General features: G+C 40.0%; 2 protein-coding genes across 5 annotated transcripts in view; one reads left to right on the top strand and one right to left on the bottom strand.

Annotated features, from left to right (window-relative positions):
* Window positions 1–3,802, bottom strand: part of LOC307183506 (uncharacterized protein C19orf44) — a 31,053-nt gene extending 27,251 nt beyond the window's left edge. For 3 of the 4 annotated variants that reach the window (XM_079916103.1, XM_079916102.1, XM_079916104.1), the window contains exon 1: window positions 3,632–3,724. The gene's annotated coding sequence lies outside the window, so the exon portion shown is untranslated. Of the gene's footprint in view, window positions 1–3,631 lie in introns of all 4 variants that reach the window. The other variant, XM_079916100.1, reaches the window with a different exon arrangement.
* A 22-nt stretch (window positions 3,803–3,824) lies between these two features.
* CALR3 (calreticulin 3) overlaps window positions 3,825–15,050 on the top strand; it is a 31,685-nt gene continuing 20,459 nt past the window's right edge. Inside the window, exons 1-3 of the mRNA XM_079916105.1 lie at window positions 3,825–4,066; window positions 4,276–4,377; window positions 6,735–6,938. Of these exons, the coding sequence (XP_079772231.1) occupies window positions 3,883–4,066; window positions 4,276–4,377; window positions 6,735–6,938 (490 nt within the window). The 5' untranslated portion in view covers window positions 3,825–3,882. The remainder of the gene's footprint in view (window positions 4,067–4,275; window positions 4,378–6,734; window positions 6,939–15,050) is intronic.

Genomic DNA, 15,050 nt, shown 5'->3' with positions numbered 1-15,050 from the left:
CTCACTCAACACTGAGAGTTGGTCGTTGTCATGCCTCTTTCATAGAGAAGAGGAAGGAAATGAAGGCCTCCACAGGTTAGGTCACCTGGCCAGCGAGTAACAGAGCCAAATTCAAAGCTCAGGCCAATTCCAAAGGTCCCACTCGCCCCTACAGTGCTTCACTGCCTCTCCAGTTACCCCACCTCTGCTCCGAGTGAGTCCTATTACCCAGTTGCACCCCAAGTCTGGTCTCCTCCTTTATCCAAGTGTCCTCAGTTCTCTCAAAAAGAGCTGTTGAAACACAATCTGTATATTTAATGAGCTCCCCAGAAATCTTATTTTACTTACAGTGTGTGAACTACTGCCCTGGGAGCAGGGATGGGGGCTATGGACAGACACAGACCCCCCCCACCAAAGGTCGGCCATGTGTTGTATGTGTGTGCTGGCGTACAGTTTTCTGGGAAAAAGGGCCAGCGTTTCCGTCATATTCTCAGAGTTCCCATGTGCCCCTGAAGGAATATGAACAATTCACTCCAAGATTTACCAAGGTTTCAAAAGATTTTAAAGACTTAAAAAAATGGAAAAATATGGCATGGGTGTGTGTTTGCTGCAGGCCCTTTAGTGAGGAACCTGGCAACAGCAATGAAAATGTGAAATGCACAGACCCTGTGACACCACAATTCCACGTCTGGGAATTTCCCTACAATGCCCATAGAGATGTATGTTCAAGGGATGTCTTGGCAGCATTGTTTGTACTCGTCAGAATCCTGATCCCATCCATACAGGCTCAATGAAGTCCAGATGACCACAGGCAGACAATGGAATACTATGCACCTGTTAAAAGGAATGGGGGAAGACCTGTGTGCAAGATAATGTCTCCAGCATAATGATCTGTGAGGCAGAAAAGATGCACAACCATGCCTCAGCTCCATACTGTTTGAATGTTTTAGCAAGGCCATTTGTTACTTTTATTTCAAAAAATTTACTGTGAGAACCCAAAAAGCCTTTTCTTCCCCCCACTCTGTCCACTTGGAAAACAACCTTATTGGGATTGCCAGACTAAATACAGGACACCCAGTTATTTGAATTTCAGATAAATAGCAAATAATTTAAGAAATATAAGTATGACCCAAATATTTTTATCCTAAAAGGTAATGTTCAAATTTTTTTTAATTTATTTATTTATTTATTTTTGGCTGCTTTGGTTCTTCGTTGCTGTGTGCAGCTCTCTCTAGTTGCGGCGAGTGGGGGCTACTCTTTGTTCCGGTGCATGGGCTTCTCATTGCAGTGGCTTCTCTTGTTGCAGAGGATGGGCTCCAGGCACGCAGGCTTCAGTAGTTGCAGCATGCAGGCTCAGTAGTCGTGGCTTGCAGGCTCCAGAGCGCAGGCTCAGTAGTTGTGGCACACGGGCTTAGTTGCTCCATGGCATGTGGGATCTTCCCGCACCAGTGCTCGAACCCGTGTCCCCTGCATTGGCAGGCGGATTCTTAACCACCGCAACACCAGGGGAGCCCTAAATATTTTTATACTAAAAAATTATTTGTTGTTTATCTGAAACTGAAATTCAATTGGGTGTCCAGTATTTTGATTTGTTAAACCTGGCTACCATACATCTTATATACCTTTCAAAGCTGAGTTCAAATATTTTGTGCAAGGCATTTAACCCAGCCCCTAAGATTCTGTACAAGAATGAATTATTTTTATTATTTTACTGTCTGTTTCTCTGACCAGTGTGCTTACTTGCTCATCCCCATCTTAACCACCCCGTGTACTAAAAGTGCCCAGCACAGGCCTGACCACAGGAGTCAGTGAATCAAAAATCACACCCAAAAGAAACAGTGTAGAATTCCTAGTGTGAGTGACCCTGGTCAAGTTACTTAACCACTCTGTGCCTCAGCCTGCTCATCTGTAAAAAGGGAATAATAACTATTAGCCTCACAGGATTCCTATGTTCAGTGTGGGGCATGGAATAAGCATACAATAAAATTTAGATAGCAGTAATGACAGTATTTGGACTACCTGCATAACCGGCTAACTTTTAGCTGGAAGGACATGGTGAAGGGGAAGTAGAAAGCACTGGAACAACATCAACAGCTATCCTTGTGAGTATTTTTGTAGGCAAGGCCCAGGGCACTATGTGGGTCAGAGGAAAAGCCTGACCACCAGGCCAGGTTTTCTGGCATCTAGTTCTTCTGAAAGTTTCCCTAGGTTTAAAAAAAATTTTTTAATAAAAAAATTAATTAAAATAAATAATTTTTTTAAAAAGAATTTCAAGAAAAAGGGATTTCTCTCTGGTGGCCTAGTGGTTAGGATTCCAGGCTTTCACTGCCATGGCCTGGGTTCAATCCCTGCTCCAGGAACTGAGATCCCACAAGCTGCACGGCACAGCCAAAATAAATAAATAAAATAAAATAAGATAATTTTAAAAATAAATCAATAATGTTTAAAAGGGTAAATTTCATGTTATGTACATTTTACCACAACTAAAATATATATTTTTTAATTAAAAAATTTTTATTGAAGTACAGTTGATTTACAATATTGTGTTAGTTTCATAAATAGATGTATTTTTAAAACACATAATTAAAAATAAACCAATAGGTAAAAGATGTGAACCAATATTTCACCAAAAAATATATATATATAAATGGCCAATAAGCACATGAAAAGATGTTCAACATCAGCCATGAAGGAAATTCAAATCAAAACCACTATAAGATCCACTTCATACCTACGAGGGTGGCTATAATCAAAACTACAGAAAATAACAAATGGTTGGTGGAGGGTATGAAGAAATTGGAACCTTCATACCCCTTTGGAAGAGACTATAAAATGACGCAGCTGACAACCTGGAAAACGGTCTGGTAGTTCCTCAAAAAGTTAAACATCATTACTTTATGATCCAGCAATTCTACTCCCATGAAGCCCAAGATAACTGAAATGTAAGCAAATGTTCATAATAGTTCTTATTCATAATAGACAATAAGTGGAAACAACCCAAATATCCATTAACTAGTGAATGGATGAGAACTGAGGTCCATCCATAAATGAGATACTACTCAGTAATAAAAAAGAACAAATAATGACACACACAACACGCATATACGTCAAACACACGATACTAAGGGAAAATACCAGATGATGCAAAAAACCACACACTGTATAATTCCAGTTATAAGGATTGTCCAGAAAAGGTAAATCTATAGACTCAGCCCATCAGTGGTTGCCTGAGACTGGGAGTGGTAGCGGAGACAGACTGCAAAGGGGACACTTGGGGTGACTGACAAGTTCTAAAGCTGGATGGTAGTGATGTTTGCACCACTTGGTAAATTTACTAAAAATAACGGGAATTGTACGCTTAGAAGGGGTGAACTGTATGGTATGTAAATGAATTATCAATAAAGTTGTTAAAAATAAATAAACCAAAATTTGAAAACACAGTCGCCCCTCAGACCATCGAGCTCTTCCCCCAGGCCTGGAGCGACCCACATCGTACCACGCTCGCTCATGGGCCCCAGACGAGGAAAATGAGGCGCTAGGCCGCTCTCCCGCCGCCCGACCTGCCCAGCCCCGGAGCGCGTCCCGTTTCCCTGCAACTCCTCTCCCGAGCCCGGGCATTAAGCCCGGCCACCGCCCAGCCAACCCCGCCAACCTCCTCCCACGAAGTCCTTCCGCGGACGCCGCCACCGCTCTCGGCCGGACCCTCGGGCCAGAAGGGACCGTTGACCCCGGCAAAGGCGCCAGGGCGAAAGAGACTACACCTCCCGGTGCACCCCGCGCCCCAACGACCAATAGCGCTCCATGTCACTATCGCGAGGCATCATGGGAATGGTAGTTTGAAGGGGGACACGGCGTGCACCGCGCGTCAAGGCCCAATGGTGTCTTGGGTCATAATCGCAAGGCATGACGGGAGTAGTTCCGGGAAGGGCCCGGCGCGCCGCGGAGACGCCTGGGCGCAAAGGGACGGTTACGAGAAGAGGTGGCCGCGCCTTCTCCATGGCCGCCGCTCGTGTCCCGCTGTGGGCAGTCTGTGTGCTGCGCATGGCGCTGGCCACAGTCTACTTCCAGGAGGACTTTCTAGATGGAGGTGAAGGGGCTCCGCCGGTGGCGGAGGCTTAAGCTCCCTCATACCCCAGTGCCCAACGGATGGCCCAAGTTGCCATTGCCCCCGCCTGTCGCCGAGGTATCGGTGGTGGCAAAACCTCGAAGCTTCGAGGCCTCGAGGGACCCCAACACTCTCCCCACCACCCAAATTAACAGTTTTCAGCCCTAACCGGTGTTATTTACCCCCAACAGAGCGCTGGAGGAACCGATGGGTGCAGTCCACCAATGACTCCCAATTTGGGTATTTTAGACTCTCGTCCGGGAAATTTTATGGTCATAAAGAGAAAGACAAAGGTTAGTGTAGGAATCGTGAGAAAATCAAGGTGAATGTTAAACCCCCATAGCAACCTTTCAAGGTAGGTGTGGCACAGCCCTAACACCCATTTCACAGGTCGGGAAACAGGCATGGGTAGGGTCTTTTTGTCTTCTCTTTTCTTGACCAAGATACCCCCTCTTTACAAGCACTAGTCAAATGGGTTTGGAGAGCCGAGGGTCCTGCCCTACAGAAGGAAAAAGTTTAGAAGGTACTTCTCATTTTTATTTTCACGTTAAAAAGAAAAACAGGGTAAAAGTTATATGCCGTCAAGCACACGGATCTTTGGGGGTCCAATAGGACGAATGTTTACAACTGCACACCGAGGTCAAGATAGGAACGTTTTCAGGCCCCACCTCCACCCCCAGAGTCTTCCCTTCTGGCCTACCCCCCCCCCAAGTCAGTAGTCTCCAAGTACCAAGGATAACCTGTATTCTGACTTCTCATTCCTGATGATCAAAGGTAGGCAAACTAAAGCTCCTCTACTGCCTGTTTTTTGTACAACCAGTTAGCTGAGAGTGGTTTCTACGTTTTTTAATTGTTGGAGAAAAATAGAAAGGGGAATAGTATTTTGTGATGCATAAAAATTACACAAAATTCAATGAAATGCCTGAAATTTCAGGGTCCATAAATAAAGTGTTAGTGGAACACATTCATGCTCCTTCATTTGCATACAGTCTATGGCTGCTTTCAGGCTGCAAAGGCAGAAATGAGTAATTAGGATGGAGAAGGAATGACTCCCAAAGTGTAAAGCATTCATTCCCTGGCCTTAACAGAAAAAAGTTTGCCAACCCCTGATTTAGATTAAAAAATTTCCGTCTTTACCACCTTCCACTCAACTTCCATCTTGGCTCTGTTACTCCAGTGTTGCCTTCATTGTTTTGTGGATACACGTTGTTCCAAATTGTCAGGCTGTGATGGCAAAAATGGAGTGAAAATAACAAGGTGGTCTGTGAAGCTTGTACAGGGAGCGGGGTTGTCATTTGTTTTTTTCCCACAATGTTTTTCCTTCCTCCAACCTGGAATCCTGAGACTCTGTGCGTTTCATTCATTCCAGCACTTGTCTACTGAGAGCAGACACAGGCAAGGCACTGAGGATACTGGTTAATTTGACCCCTTTCATTGTGGTCTCCCAGGACCGTAACATAGAAGCCATGGATGGAAAGATCAATAGAATTTAACCAGACAGAGATGGGTGAGAGGTGATGGTGGTGGCTGAGGAGTGTGGTGAGACTCAGAGGGAGGTGGTGAGTCAGATGGCCTTAGGAATTGCCTGGATAGTAGGGGAAGGGGCTACAGATCACCTGAGAAAGGGAAGAGTGGGGGAAGAATGTAGGAGAGAGAGAGAGAGAGATAGGTTTGGGAGTGAGGAGTCAACCGTGAGTTCAGTCTTAGACATACTGACGCAAAATGCCAGGTTCATTAATGATGGCTCTCAGCATAGGCAGTTATGGAGGCTGGAGTATGTTACAAGGAAGGGTAGGTTATAAGAAGACTGGCTCTGTTTTCAGGTTTGTCTTTTTTTTTTTAATTTAAGTATAGTTGATTTATAATATGTTAGTCTTAGGTGTACAGTACAGTTATATATATTTCAGATTCTTTTCTCTTATAGGTTATTACAAAATACTGAGTAGAGTTCCCTGTGCTATACAGTAGGTCCTTGTCAGGTTTGTTTTATACTCCAGTATAAGATAAGGAATTGGTACAGAGCCTTTTGGCTACTGAAAAGGGGTTTTTGGTCTTGAAGTGAACAGCTAAATTTATAAAGTACAAGAAGATTCAGATGACAAAAGGATGGTATCTTCATAAAAAGAGCCACCACACAGATGACACCCAAGGACCAGCTCATCCAGTGCAGTGAAGCACTTTTTTTCCCCCCAGATCAGCAATCTGTCCTCCATCAGCCGTTGTGTCTCTTAAATAGCTGTTTTAAGATGAGAAGGAAAAGAAGTAGAATGTTCCATTGTTTAATCCAGTTGTTACAAAGCTTCCTTGTACATTCCTACCCCTTGGAAAATGAAGCAAAATTAATCTTTTATCTATAATTAGATTGCATATTTGTCAGTTAGAGCTGAAGTGTTTTTATAACTTAAGACCTAACAGTGGTATATTAAGTACAAAAACATGTACATGAGTATGTGAACTAGAAGTTCTGTGGCAGCGAGAGCCTGTTAGTGATATGCCCATTGTATATCATTGTACAAATGTGCTATAGGTGCAGGATCAACATAAATGGTTGGAAGGTTTATTATCAGGGGTAGGGGAGGACAACCATGTAATTCCCTGCATTGCCGAGCAGTGTCATTCCTAATCCTTCATGAGTACTTTTTATTTAAAGGTCTGCAGACTACTCAAAATAGCCGATTCTACGCCATCTCTGCACGGTTCAAACCATTTAGCAATAAAGGGAAGACTCTGATCATTCAGTACACCGTGAAACATGAGCAGAAGATGGACTGTGGAGGGGGCTACATTAAGCTCTTCCCTGCAGACGTGGATCAGAAGAACCTGAATGGAAAATCCCAGTACTATATTATGTTTGGTGAGTTTAGATAGTATGGACAGCCATTTCTTGTGATTTTGAAAACCCTTCCACCTGTAGGATCCTTAGACTGACTTTGCTATAGTTGTGTTGAGTTTATCTAACTAAAGGTTTCTAGTACTGTTAAACCTAATTAGTATTAAAAAAGGCGACTGTACCATTCTGTTGTTCTTGGGAGAAAGTTATTTATTCAACATTAATGTAGCCCCAAGTATTTTGAATGCCTCGGGAGTCAGTAAACCTTGGCCATGGGCCAAATCGGCCCACAGCCTGTGTTTGTTATGGCCTATGAACTGAGAATGGGTTTTTTAATTTTTTGGCTGCATTGCATGGCTTGCAGGATCTCAGTTCCCCGACCAGGGATTGAATCCGGGCCACAGCAGTGAAAGCCCAGAATCCTAACCACTAGGCAACCAGGGAACTTCCTGCTTCTTAACATTTTTGGATGATTAAAAAAATCAAAAGAATGACAATACTTTTAACCCATGAAAATAATATGAAACTCAAATTTCAGTGTCCACAAATGAAGTCTTATTGGAATGCAGCCTCACTCAGTTCATTTACGTCTTGTCTATGACTGCTTTCAAGCAGTAGTGGCAGAGTTGAATGGTCATGACAGAGAGTATATAGCTCACAAAACCAAAAATATTTACTGTCTGGCTCCTTACAGAAAAAGGAGATCATTGACCCCTGGAATACATTAAATGTCTCCTGACACTAGGAGTAATTGATTAACATCTGTGCTGGAATTGGGAAGGGACCACATTGGGCTGCAGGAACTAGACATAACTGAAATGTGTGGATTCAAAAACGTTTAAGAATGAAGAGGATTCTGGGAAGATGGGGGAATAGGAAGCACCAGGAATCTGTCTCCCCACCTAGACAAGACAACATTCTTGCACTGGCATAATCTGTCTGATGTAACAGCTAGGGAACTATGGAGTCTGTGGAAGTATTGCAACTTCCAATAGAAAACTGGGGAGGTCAATTTGGGTGAATTTCAGTTCTTAGCACAGTAGTACCTACCCATTCCCACCTCCAGCCATATGGCAAACAGACAGCTGTGCACCAGGTTCCTGGAGCAGCTTTTACGGGAGCCAGGATAGGCAAAAAGGACCCTGTCCTCCAAATATCAAGGATCTGAACTCTGATGGCTGATTGCCCCTTCTTGTTGCAGAGGTGCAGAAAAAGAGATGGGCAGCCGTTGTTGTTAAACACATCCCCATTGTTATAAGCCTTTCCCTCTCCAGCTGAAATGATTTCCAGGAGACTTAAAGGGCCAGAACCCTTCCCTCCCACCCTTCATTTTTCACCTTTTCCCCTTTAGGAAGGTAGACATTAAAGACTAAGACATTAAGAAACAACTACATATGCAGGGAAAATTAGAAAGTGACCACACATACACAGGAAAACACTCAGAAAAGACCTGAGAAAACCTGAAGTTTACATCCCAGGCTGACCCTTGGTACAGAGCCAGCCTTCAACAATCAGTCAAAAAACCAACAACAACACAGCAAACCCTGCGGAAGGAGGAGAATCTGATTTCCAGACTTAACATTCATTATTAGACTCATATGTCCAGTGTTTAACAAATAATCACAAGGTATACAAAGAAACAGGAAAGTGTGGCCCATTCAAATGAGAAGAATAAATCAACGTAAACTGTCCCTGAAAAAAAGACCTAATGGCAGATCTGTTAGACTTCAATAACTGAATGATGCTAAAAGAACTAAGTGAAGATGTAGTGAAAGTCAAGAAAAATGAGAGTAAAATGGAAATATCAGTAAGCAGATAGAATACTTAACAAGAAACCAAAATCAAATTCTGGAGCTGAAAAGTAAACTAACATGAAGAGTTCACTAGAAGAGTCAAAGGCAGATTTGAGCAAGCAGAAGAAAGAATCAGAGATCTTGAAGATAGGATAATGGAAATTATCAAGGCTGAGGAGCAGAAAGAAACAAGATTGAAGGAGAGCAAACAGAGGCTAAGGGACCTGTGGGACACCATCAAACAGACCAACGTGTACACATTGTGGGAGGGACAGAAGGAGAAGAGAGAGAAAAAGGAGCAGAGGGAGAGAATATTTGAAAAAACAAAGGCTGAAAACTTCCACATTTGATGAAATACATGAATATAAATATCCAAGAAGCTCTATGAACTCCAGGTAAGATGAACTCAAAGAGGTCCACACCAAGACACAGTGTAATCAAACTTGCAAAAAGCAAAGACAAAGAATGTTGAAAGCAGCAAGAGGGAAGCAAATCATCACATACAAGGCATTTGCAATAAGCTTATCAGCAGATTTCTCATCAGAAAGTTTGGAGGCCAGAAGAGAGTGGATTCAAAGTGAAAAGAAAAAAAAACTCTTAACGAAAACTCATATTTGGCAGAACTTTCCTTCAAATATGTGGAAAAATTAAGACAGAAAAGCTGAGGGAGTTTGTAACCACTAGAACTGCCTTGCAAGAAATGCTCAAGGGAGTCCTGCAAGGTGAAATGAAAGGACACTCACTAGACAGTAACTCAAACCTATATGGAGAAATAAAAATCTCAATAAAGGTAAATATAATTATAAAAGCTAGTATTATTTAACAATGGTTTATAACTACACTTTTTGTTTTCTACATGATTTAAGAGACTAATACATTTAAGGAAAAACAATTATTTGTGTAAAAGCTAATATTACTGTAACTTTGGTTTGTAACTACAAATCTAGTTTTCTACATAATTTAAGAGACTAATGCATTTTAAAGAATTATTAGTTTATGTTTTAGGGGACACAGCATATAAAGATGTAACTTTGTGACATCAATAACTAGCTAGATGGGCTAAGGGATAAAGAGAGAAGACTCAAATTACTAAAATCAGAAATGAAAGTGGGGATGTTACTACCTTGTCTACAGAAATAAAAGGGATTATAAGAGAGCACTATGAATATTTGTACACCAAAAAGTTGGATAACCTAGATGAAAGGGACAAATTCCTAGAAACACAAAACCTACCAAGACTCAATCACAAAGAAATAAGAAATCTGAATAGACCTATAAGTCGTAAGGAAATTGAAGCAGTAAACAAAATTATCCCAACAAAAAAAAGCCTTGTCTCAACAAAGTGAGTATATGGGGAATATACCTCAACATAATAAAGGCCATATATGACAAACCTACAGCCAACATTATATTCAGTGGTGAAAAGCTGAAAACATTTCCTCTAAGATCAGGAATGAGATAAGGATGCCCACTCTTGCCACTTTTATTCAACATAGTATTGGAAGTCCTGGCTACAGCAATCAGAGAAGAAAAAGAAATAAAATGAATCCAAATTAGAAAGGAAGAGGTACAACTGTCACTGCGTGCAGATGACATGATACTATACATAGACAATACTAAAGACACTGCCAAAATACTACTAGAACTAATAAATTCAGTAAAACTGCAGGATATAAAATTAATATACAGAAATCTTTTCTTTCCATACACCAACAACAAACTATCAGAAAAATTAGGAAAACAAACCCATTTACAGTTGCATCAAAAAGAATAAAATACTTAGGAATAAATCTAAGGAGGTAAAAGTCCTGTACTCAGAAAACTATAAGGCACTGAAGAAAGAAATTGAAGATGACACAAACAAATTGAAAGGTATACCTCATGGATTGGAAGAATTAATATTGTTAAAATATCCATCTTCCCCAAGGCAATATACAGATTCAATGCAATCCCTATCAAAATACCAATGGCATTTTTCACAAACGAGAACAAATAATTATAAAATCTGTATGGAAACACAAAAGACCCCAAATAGGCAGAACAGTTTTGAGAAAGAGTAAAAAAGATGGAGATACAACACTCCCTGATTTCAAACTATACAACAAAGCTTATAGTAATCAAAACAGTATGGTACTGGCACAGAAACAAACACATAGATCAGTGAAACAGAATAAAGATTCCAGAACTGAACCCATGCTTATATATGTCAATTAATCCACAACAAAAAAGGCAAAAGCTTACAATGGGAAAAAGACAGCCTCTTCAATAAATAGTTTTGGGAAAACTGGGCTACTCTCTCACTATATACAAAAATAAACTCAAAATGGATTAAAGACTTAAGTTACAACCTGAAACCATAAAACTCCTAGAAGAAAACAGGCAGTATGCTCTTTGACTTCAGCTTAAGCAATATTTTTCTTGCATCTGTCTCCTCAGGCAAGGGAAGCAAAAGCAGAAATAAATAAATGGGACTACATCAAACTCAAAAGCCTTTGCACAGTGAAGGAAACCACAAACAAAATGAAAAGGCAGCCTACTGAATGGGAGAGGAGATTTGCAAATGATAGATTCGATAAAGAGTTAATATCCAAAATAAACAAAGAATTCATAGAACTCAACATCAAAAAAAAAAGCCCAATTAAAAAATGGGCAGAGGACCTGAATTGACATTTTTCCAAAGAAGACATACAGATGGCCAAAAGACACATGAAAGATGTTCAGCATCACTAATCGTCAGAGAAATGCAAATCAAAACCACAATGAGATATCACCTCACACCTGTCAGAATGACTATTATCAAAAAGACAACAAATAACAAGTGTTAGTGAGGGTGTGGAGAAAAGGGAACTCTTGTGCTGTTTTGGTGGGAATTTAAATTGGTGCAGCCACTATAGAAAATGGATGGAGGTTCATTAAAAAAAATTAAAAATAGACCTGACATACGATCCCACAATTCCACACTGGGTATTTTTCCAAAGAAAACAAAAACGCTAATTTGAAAAGATATATGCTCCCCTATGTTCATTGCAGCATTATTTCCATTAGCCAAGATATGGAAGGAATATAAGTGCCCATCAATAAATGAGTGGATAAAGAAGATGTATATATACAATGGAATATTACTCAGTCATAAAAAGGAATGAAATATTTCTATTTGTGACAACACAGATGGACTTAGAGAGTTTTATGCTAAGTGAAATAAGTCAGACAGAGAAAGACAAATACTATATGATTTCACTTATATGTGGAATTTAAAAAACAAAGCAAATGAACAAATATAACAAAATAGAGAGTCATAAATGTAGAGAACAGGTGGTTGCCAGAGGGGAGGAGGGTGAAAGGATGAGTAGAGTAGGTGATGAAGATTAAGAGGTACAAATTTCCAGGTGCAAAATAAGTGAGCCACAGGGATGAAATGTACAGCATGGGGAATATAGTCATATATTATATAGTCATATATAATAATGTAGCTTCTTTGTATGGTAACCAAGTAATTAGACTTATCATGGTGACAATTCTGTAATGTATAAAAATATTGAATCACTATTTTCTGCACCAGGAACCAACATAATGTTCTAGGACAATTATACTTCACAAGCAAACTCATAGAAAAGGAGATCAGATTTGTGGTTACCAGAGGTGGGCATGGAGGAGGGGGAATGGGATGAAGGTGGTCAAAAGGTACAAACTTTCAGTTATAAGACAAATACTAGGGTTGTAATGTACAATATGATTAATATTCTTAACACTGCTGAATGTTATATATGAAAGTTGTTGATAGAGTAAATCCTAAGAGTTCTCACCACAAGGAAAAAATTCTTTTTTTAAAATTCTGTACCTATATGAGATGATGGATGTTCACTAAATTTATTGTGGTCATCATTTCATGGTATGTGTAAGTCAAATCATTATGTTGTGTATATTAAGCTTATACAGTTCTGTATGGCAATAATATTTCAATAAAACTGGAGGAGAAAAGGAAGGAAGGAAGGAGGGAAGGAAGGAAGGCTGGCTCTGAATCTGATGGTTTCACTGGTGAATTCTACCAAACATTGAAAGAATACCAATCCTTCTCAAACTTTTCCAAAAAACTGAAGAGGAGGGAACACTTCTTAACTCATTCTATGATGCCAACATTACCCTAATACCAAAACCAAAGACACTACAAGATAACACTGATGCAAATCCTCAACAATATACTACTAAACAGAATTCAGCAGCATACTAAAAGAATTATACAACATGACCAAGTGGCATTTATTCCTAGGATGCAAGTATGGTTTGACATATGAAAATCAGTGTAATATGCCACATCAACAGAATGAAGGGGGAAGAATGATCATCACATTTGATGCAGAAAAAGCATTTGACAAAATTCAACACCTTTTCATGATAAAAAAAAACACTCAACAAACTAGGAATAAAAGGAAACTAATTCAATGTAATAAAAGTAATAATAAATGTAAATGTAATAAATAAACAATAATATATTAAAATTATTAATTATTAATTAATTATTATTATATAAATAATAAATAAATGTAATAAAACCCCACAGTGAACATACTCAGAAAAACTCAAAGTGTTTCCTCTAAGATCTGAACAAGGCAAGGACACCTGTTTTTCCACTTCTATTCAACATAGTACTGGAAGTTTTAGCCAGAGCAATTAGGCAAGAAAAAGAAAAGAAATTGGAACAGAAGAAGTAAAATTATCTGTTTGCAGATGATATGATATGTAGAAACCCTAAAGCTTGCACAGAAAAACCCTGTTAGAACTAATGAATGAATTCAGCAAAGTAACAGGATACAAAGTCAACATGTTAAAAAACAAAACCAAAAACAGTTGCATTCCTATACACAATGAATAATCTGAAAAGGAAATTACAAAAACAATGTCATTTACAATGACATCCAAAGGAGTAAAATACTTAGTAATCATCTTAACCAAGGAAGTGAGAGACTTGTCTAATGAAAACTATACACTATTGCTGGAAGAAATTAAGACATAAATAAATGTGAACACATCCTATGTTTGTGGATTGGAAGACTTAATATTGTTAAAATGTCAATACTACCCAAAGCAATCTACAAGTTCCAAAGCAATTCAGTCCAATCCCTATCAAAATTTCAATAACTGGGACTTCCCTGGTGGCACAGTGGTTGGGAATCCGCCTGCCAATGCAGGGGACACGGATTTGATCCCTGATCCGGGAAGATCCTACATGCCACAGAGCAACTAAGCCCATGCACCACAACTACTGAGCCTGTGCTCTAGAGCCTGTGAGCCACAATTACTGAGCCCATGTGCCACAACTACTGAAGCCTGCGTGCCTAGAGCCTGTGTTCTGCAACAAGAGAAGCCACCGCAATCAGAAGCCCATGCAACACAACAAAGACTAGCCCTTACTCGCCACAACTAGAGAAAGCCAGGGCACTGCAATGAAGACGCAACACAGCCAAAAATAAATAAATAAATTAATTAAATGGTTGGTTTTCAGATAATCAACAAGTTGGTTTTAATAATCAACTGTATAGCACAGGGAACGCTACTCGATACTCTGTAATAACCTATATGGGAAAATAATCTGAAAAAGAGTAGATATATGTATAACTGAATCACTTTGCTGTACACCTGAAACTAACACAACATTGTAAATAAAATATACTCCAATATAAAATAAAAATTAAACTATATATATATATTTTTAAGAGGTAATTCCTTGGTGGTCCAGTGGTTAGGACTGCGCTTTTACTACCAAGGGTCCAGGTTCCATCCCTGGTTGAGGAACTAAGATTCTGCAAGCTGTGCGGTGTAACCAAAAAAAGAGAGAAAAAGAAAGAAAGAAAGAAAGAAAATAAATAAATAAAATGGTTGATTTTATGTGATGTGAATTTTGCCTCAATAAATTAAAAGGGTTTGGGAATTGCATGACAAAGGAACTCCATGGCTGATGATTTTTAATGCTGTCACAGCCTAAAAGCCCATCTCACCTCTTTCTTTGCCAGAACCACGTTCAGGCAGCAGCCAACTCCCCAGGACAGCCTTGGTGTCGGCGGGTCATTCGGTGAGCCGCGCTGGGGCACAATTTTGGTGGCACTGTCCTGCCCTCCCATTTCAGTATCCCCATGTCTTACACATCCTGTTCACACTAAAGCTGAAGTGAGACAGGATATCCAGGGACTTGAAAGTAGGGTTTGCTGAGAGGTGACTCAGGAAGATGGATTCTCTAAGTACCTGCCCCTCCGAGCCTGTGATTTCCCCTTTGGTGGAAGATACTTAGAGTAGTCAAACTCATAGAGGTAGAAAGTAGAATGATGGTTGCCAGGGACTGGGGAGAAGG

The sequence above is a fragment of the Stenella coeruleoalba genome (genome assembly GCF_951394435.1).
Source record: "Stenella coeruleoalba genome assembly, chromosome: 3".
NCBI lineage: Eukaryota > Metazoa > Chordata > Mammalia > Artiodactyla > Delphinidae > Stenella > Stenella coeruleoalba.
The sequence above is the reverse complement of the archived record's forward strand: the minus strand, read 5'-3'. Positions and strand labels throughout refer to the sequence as shown.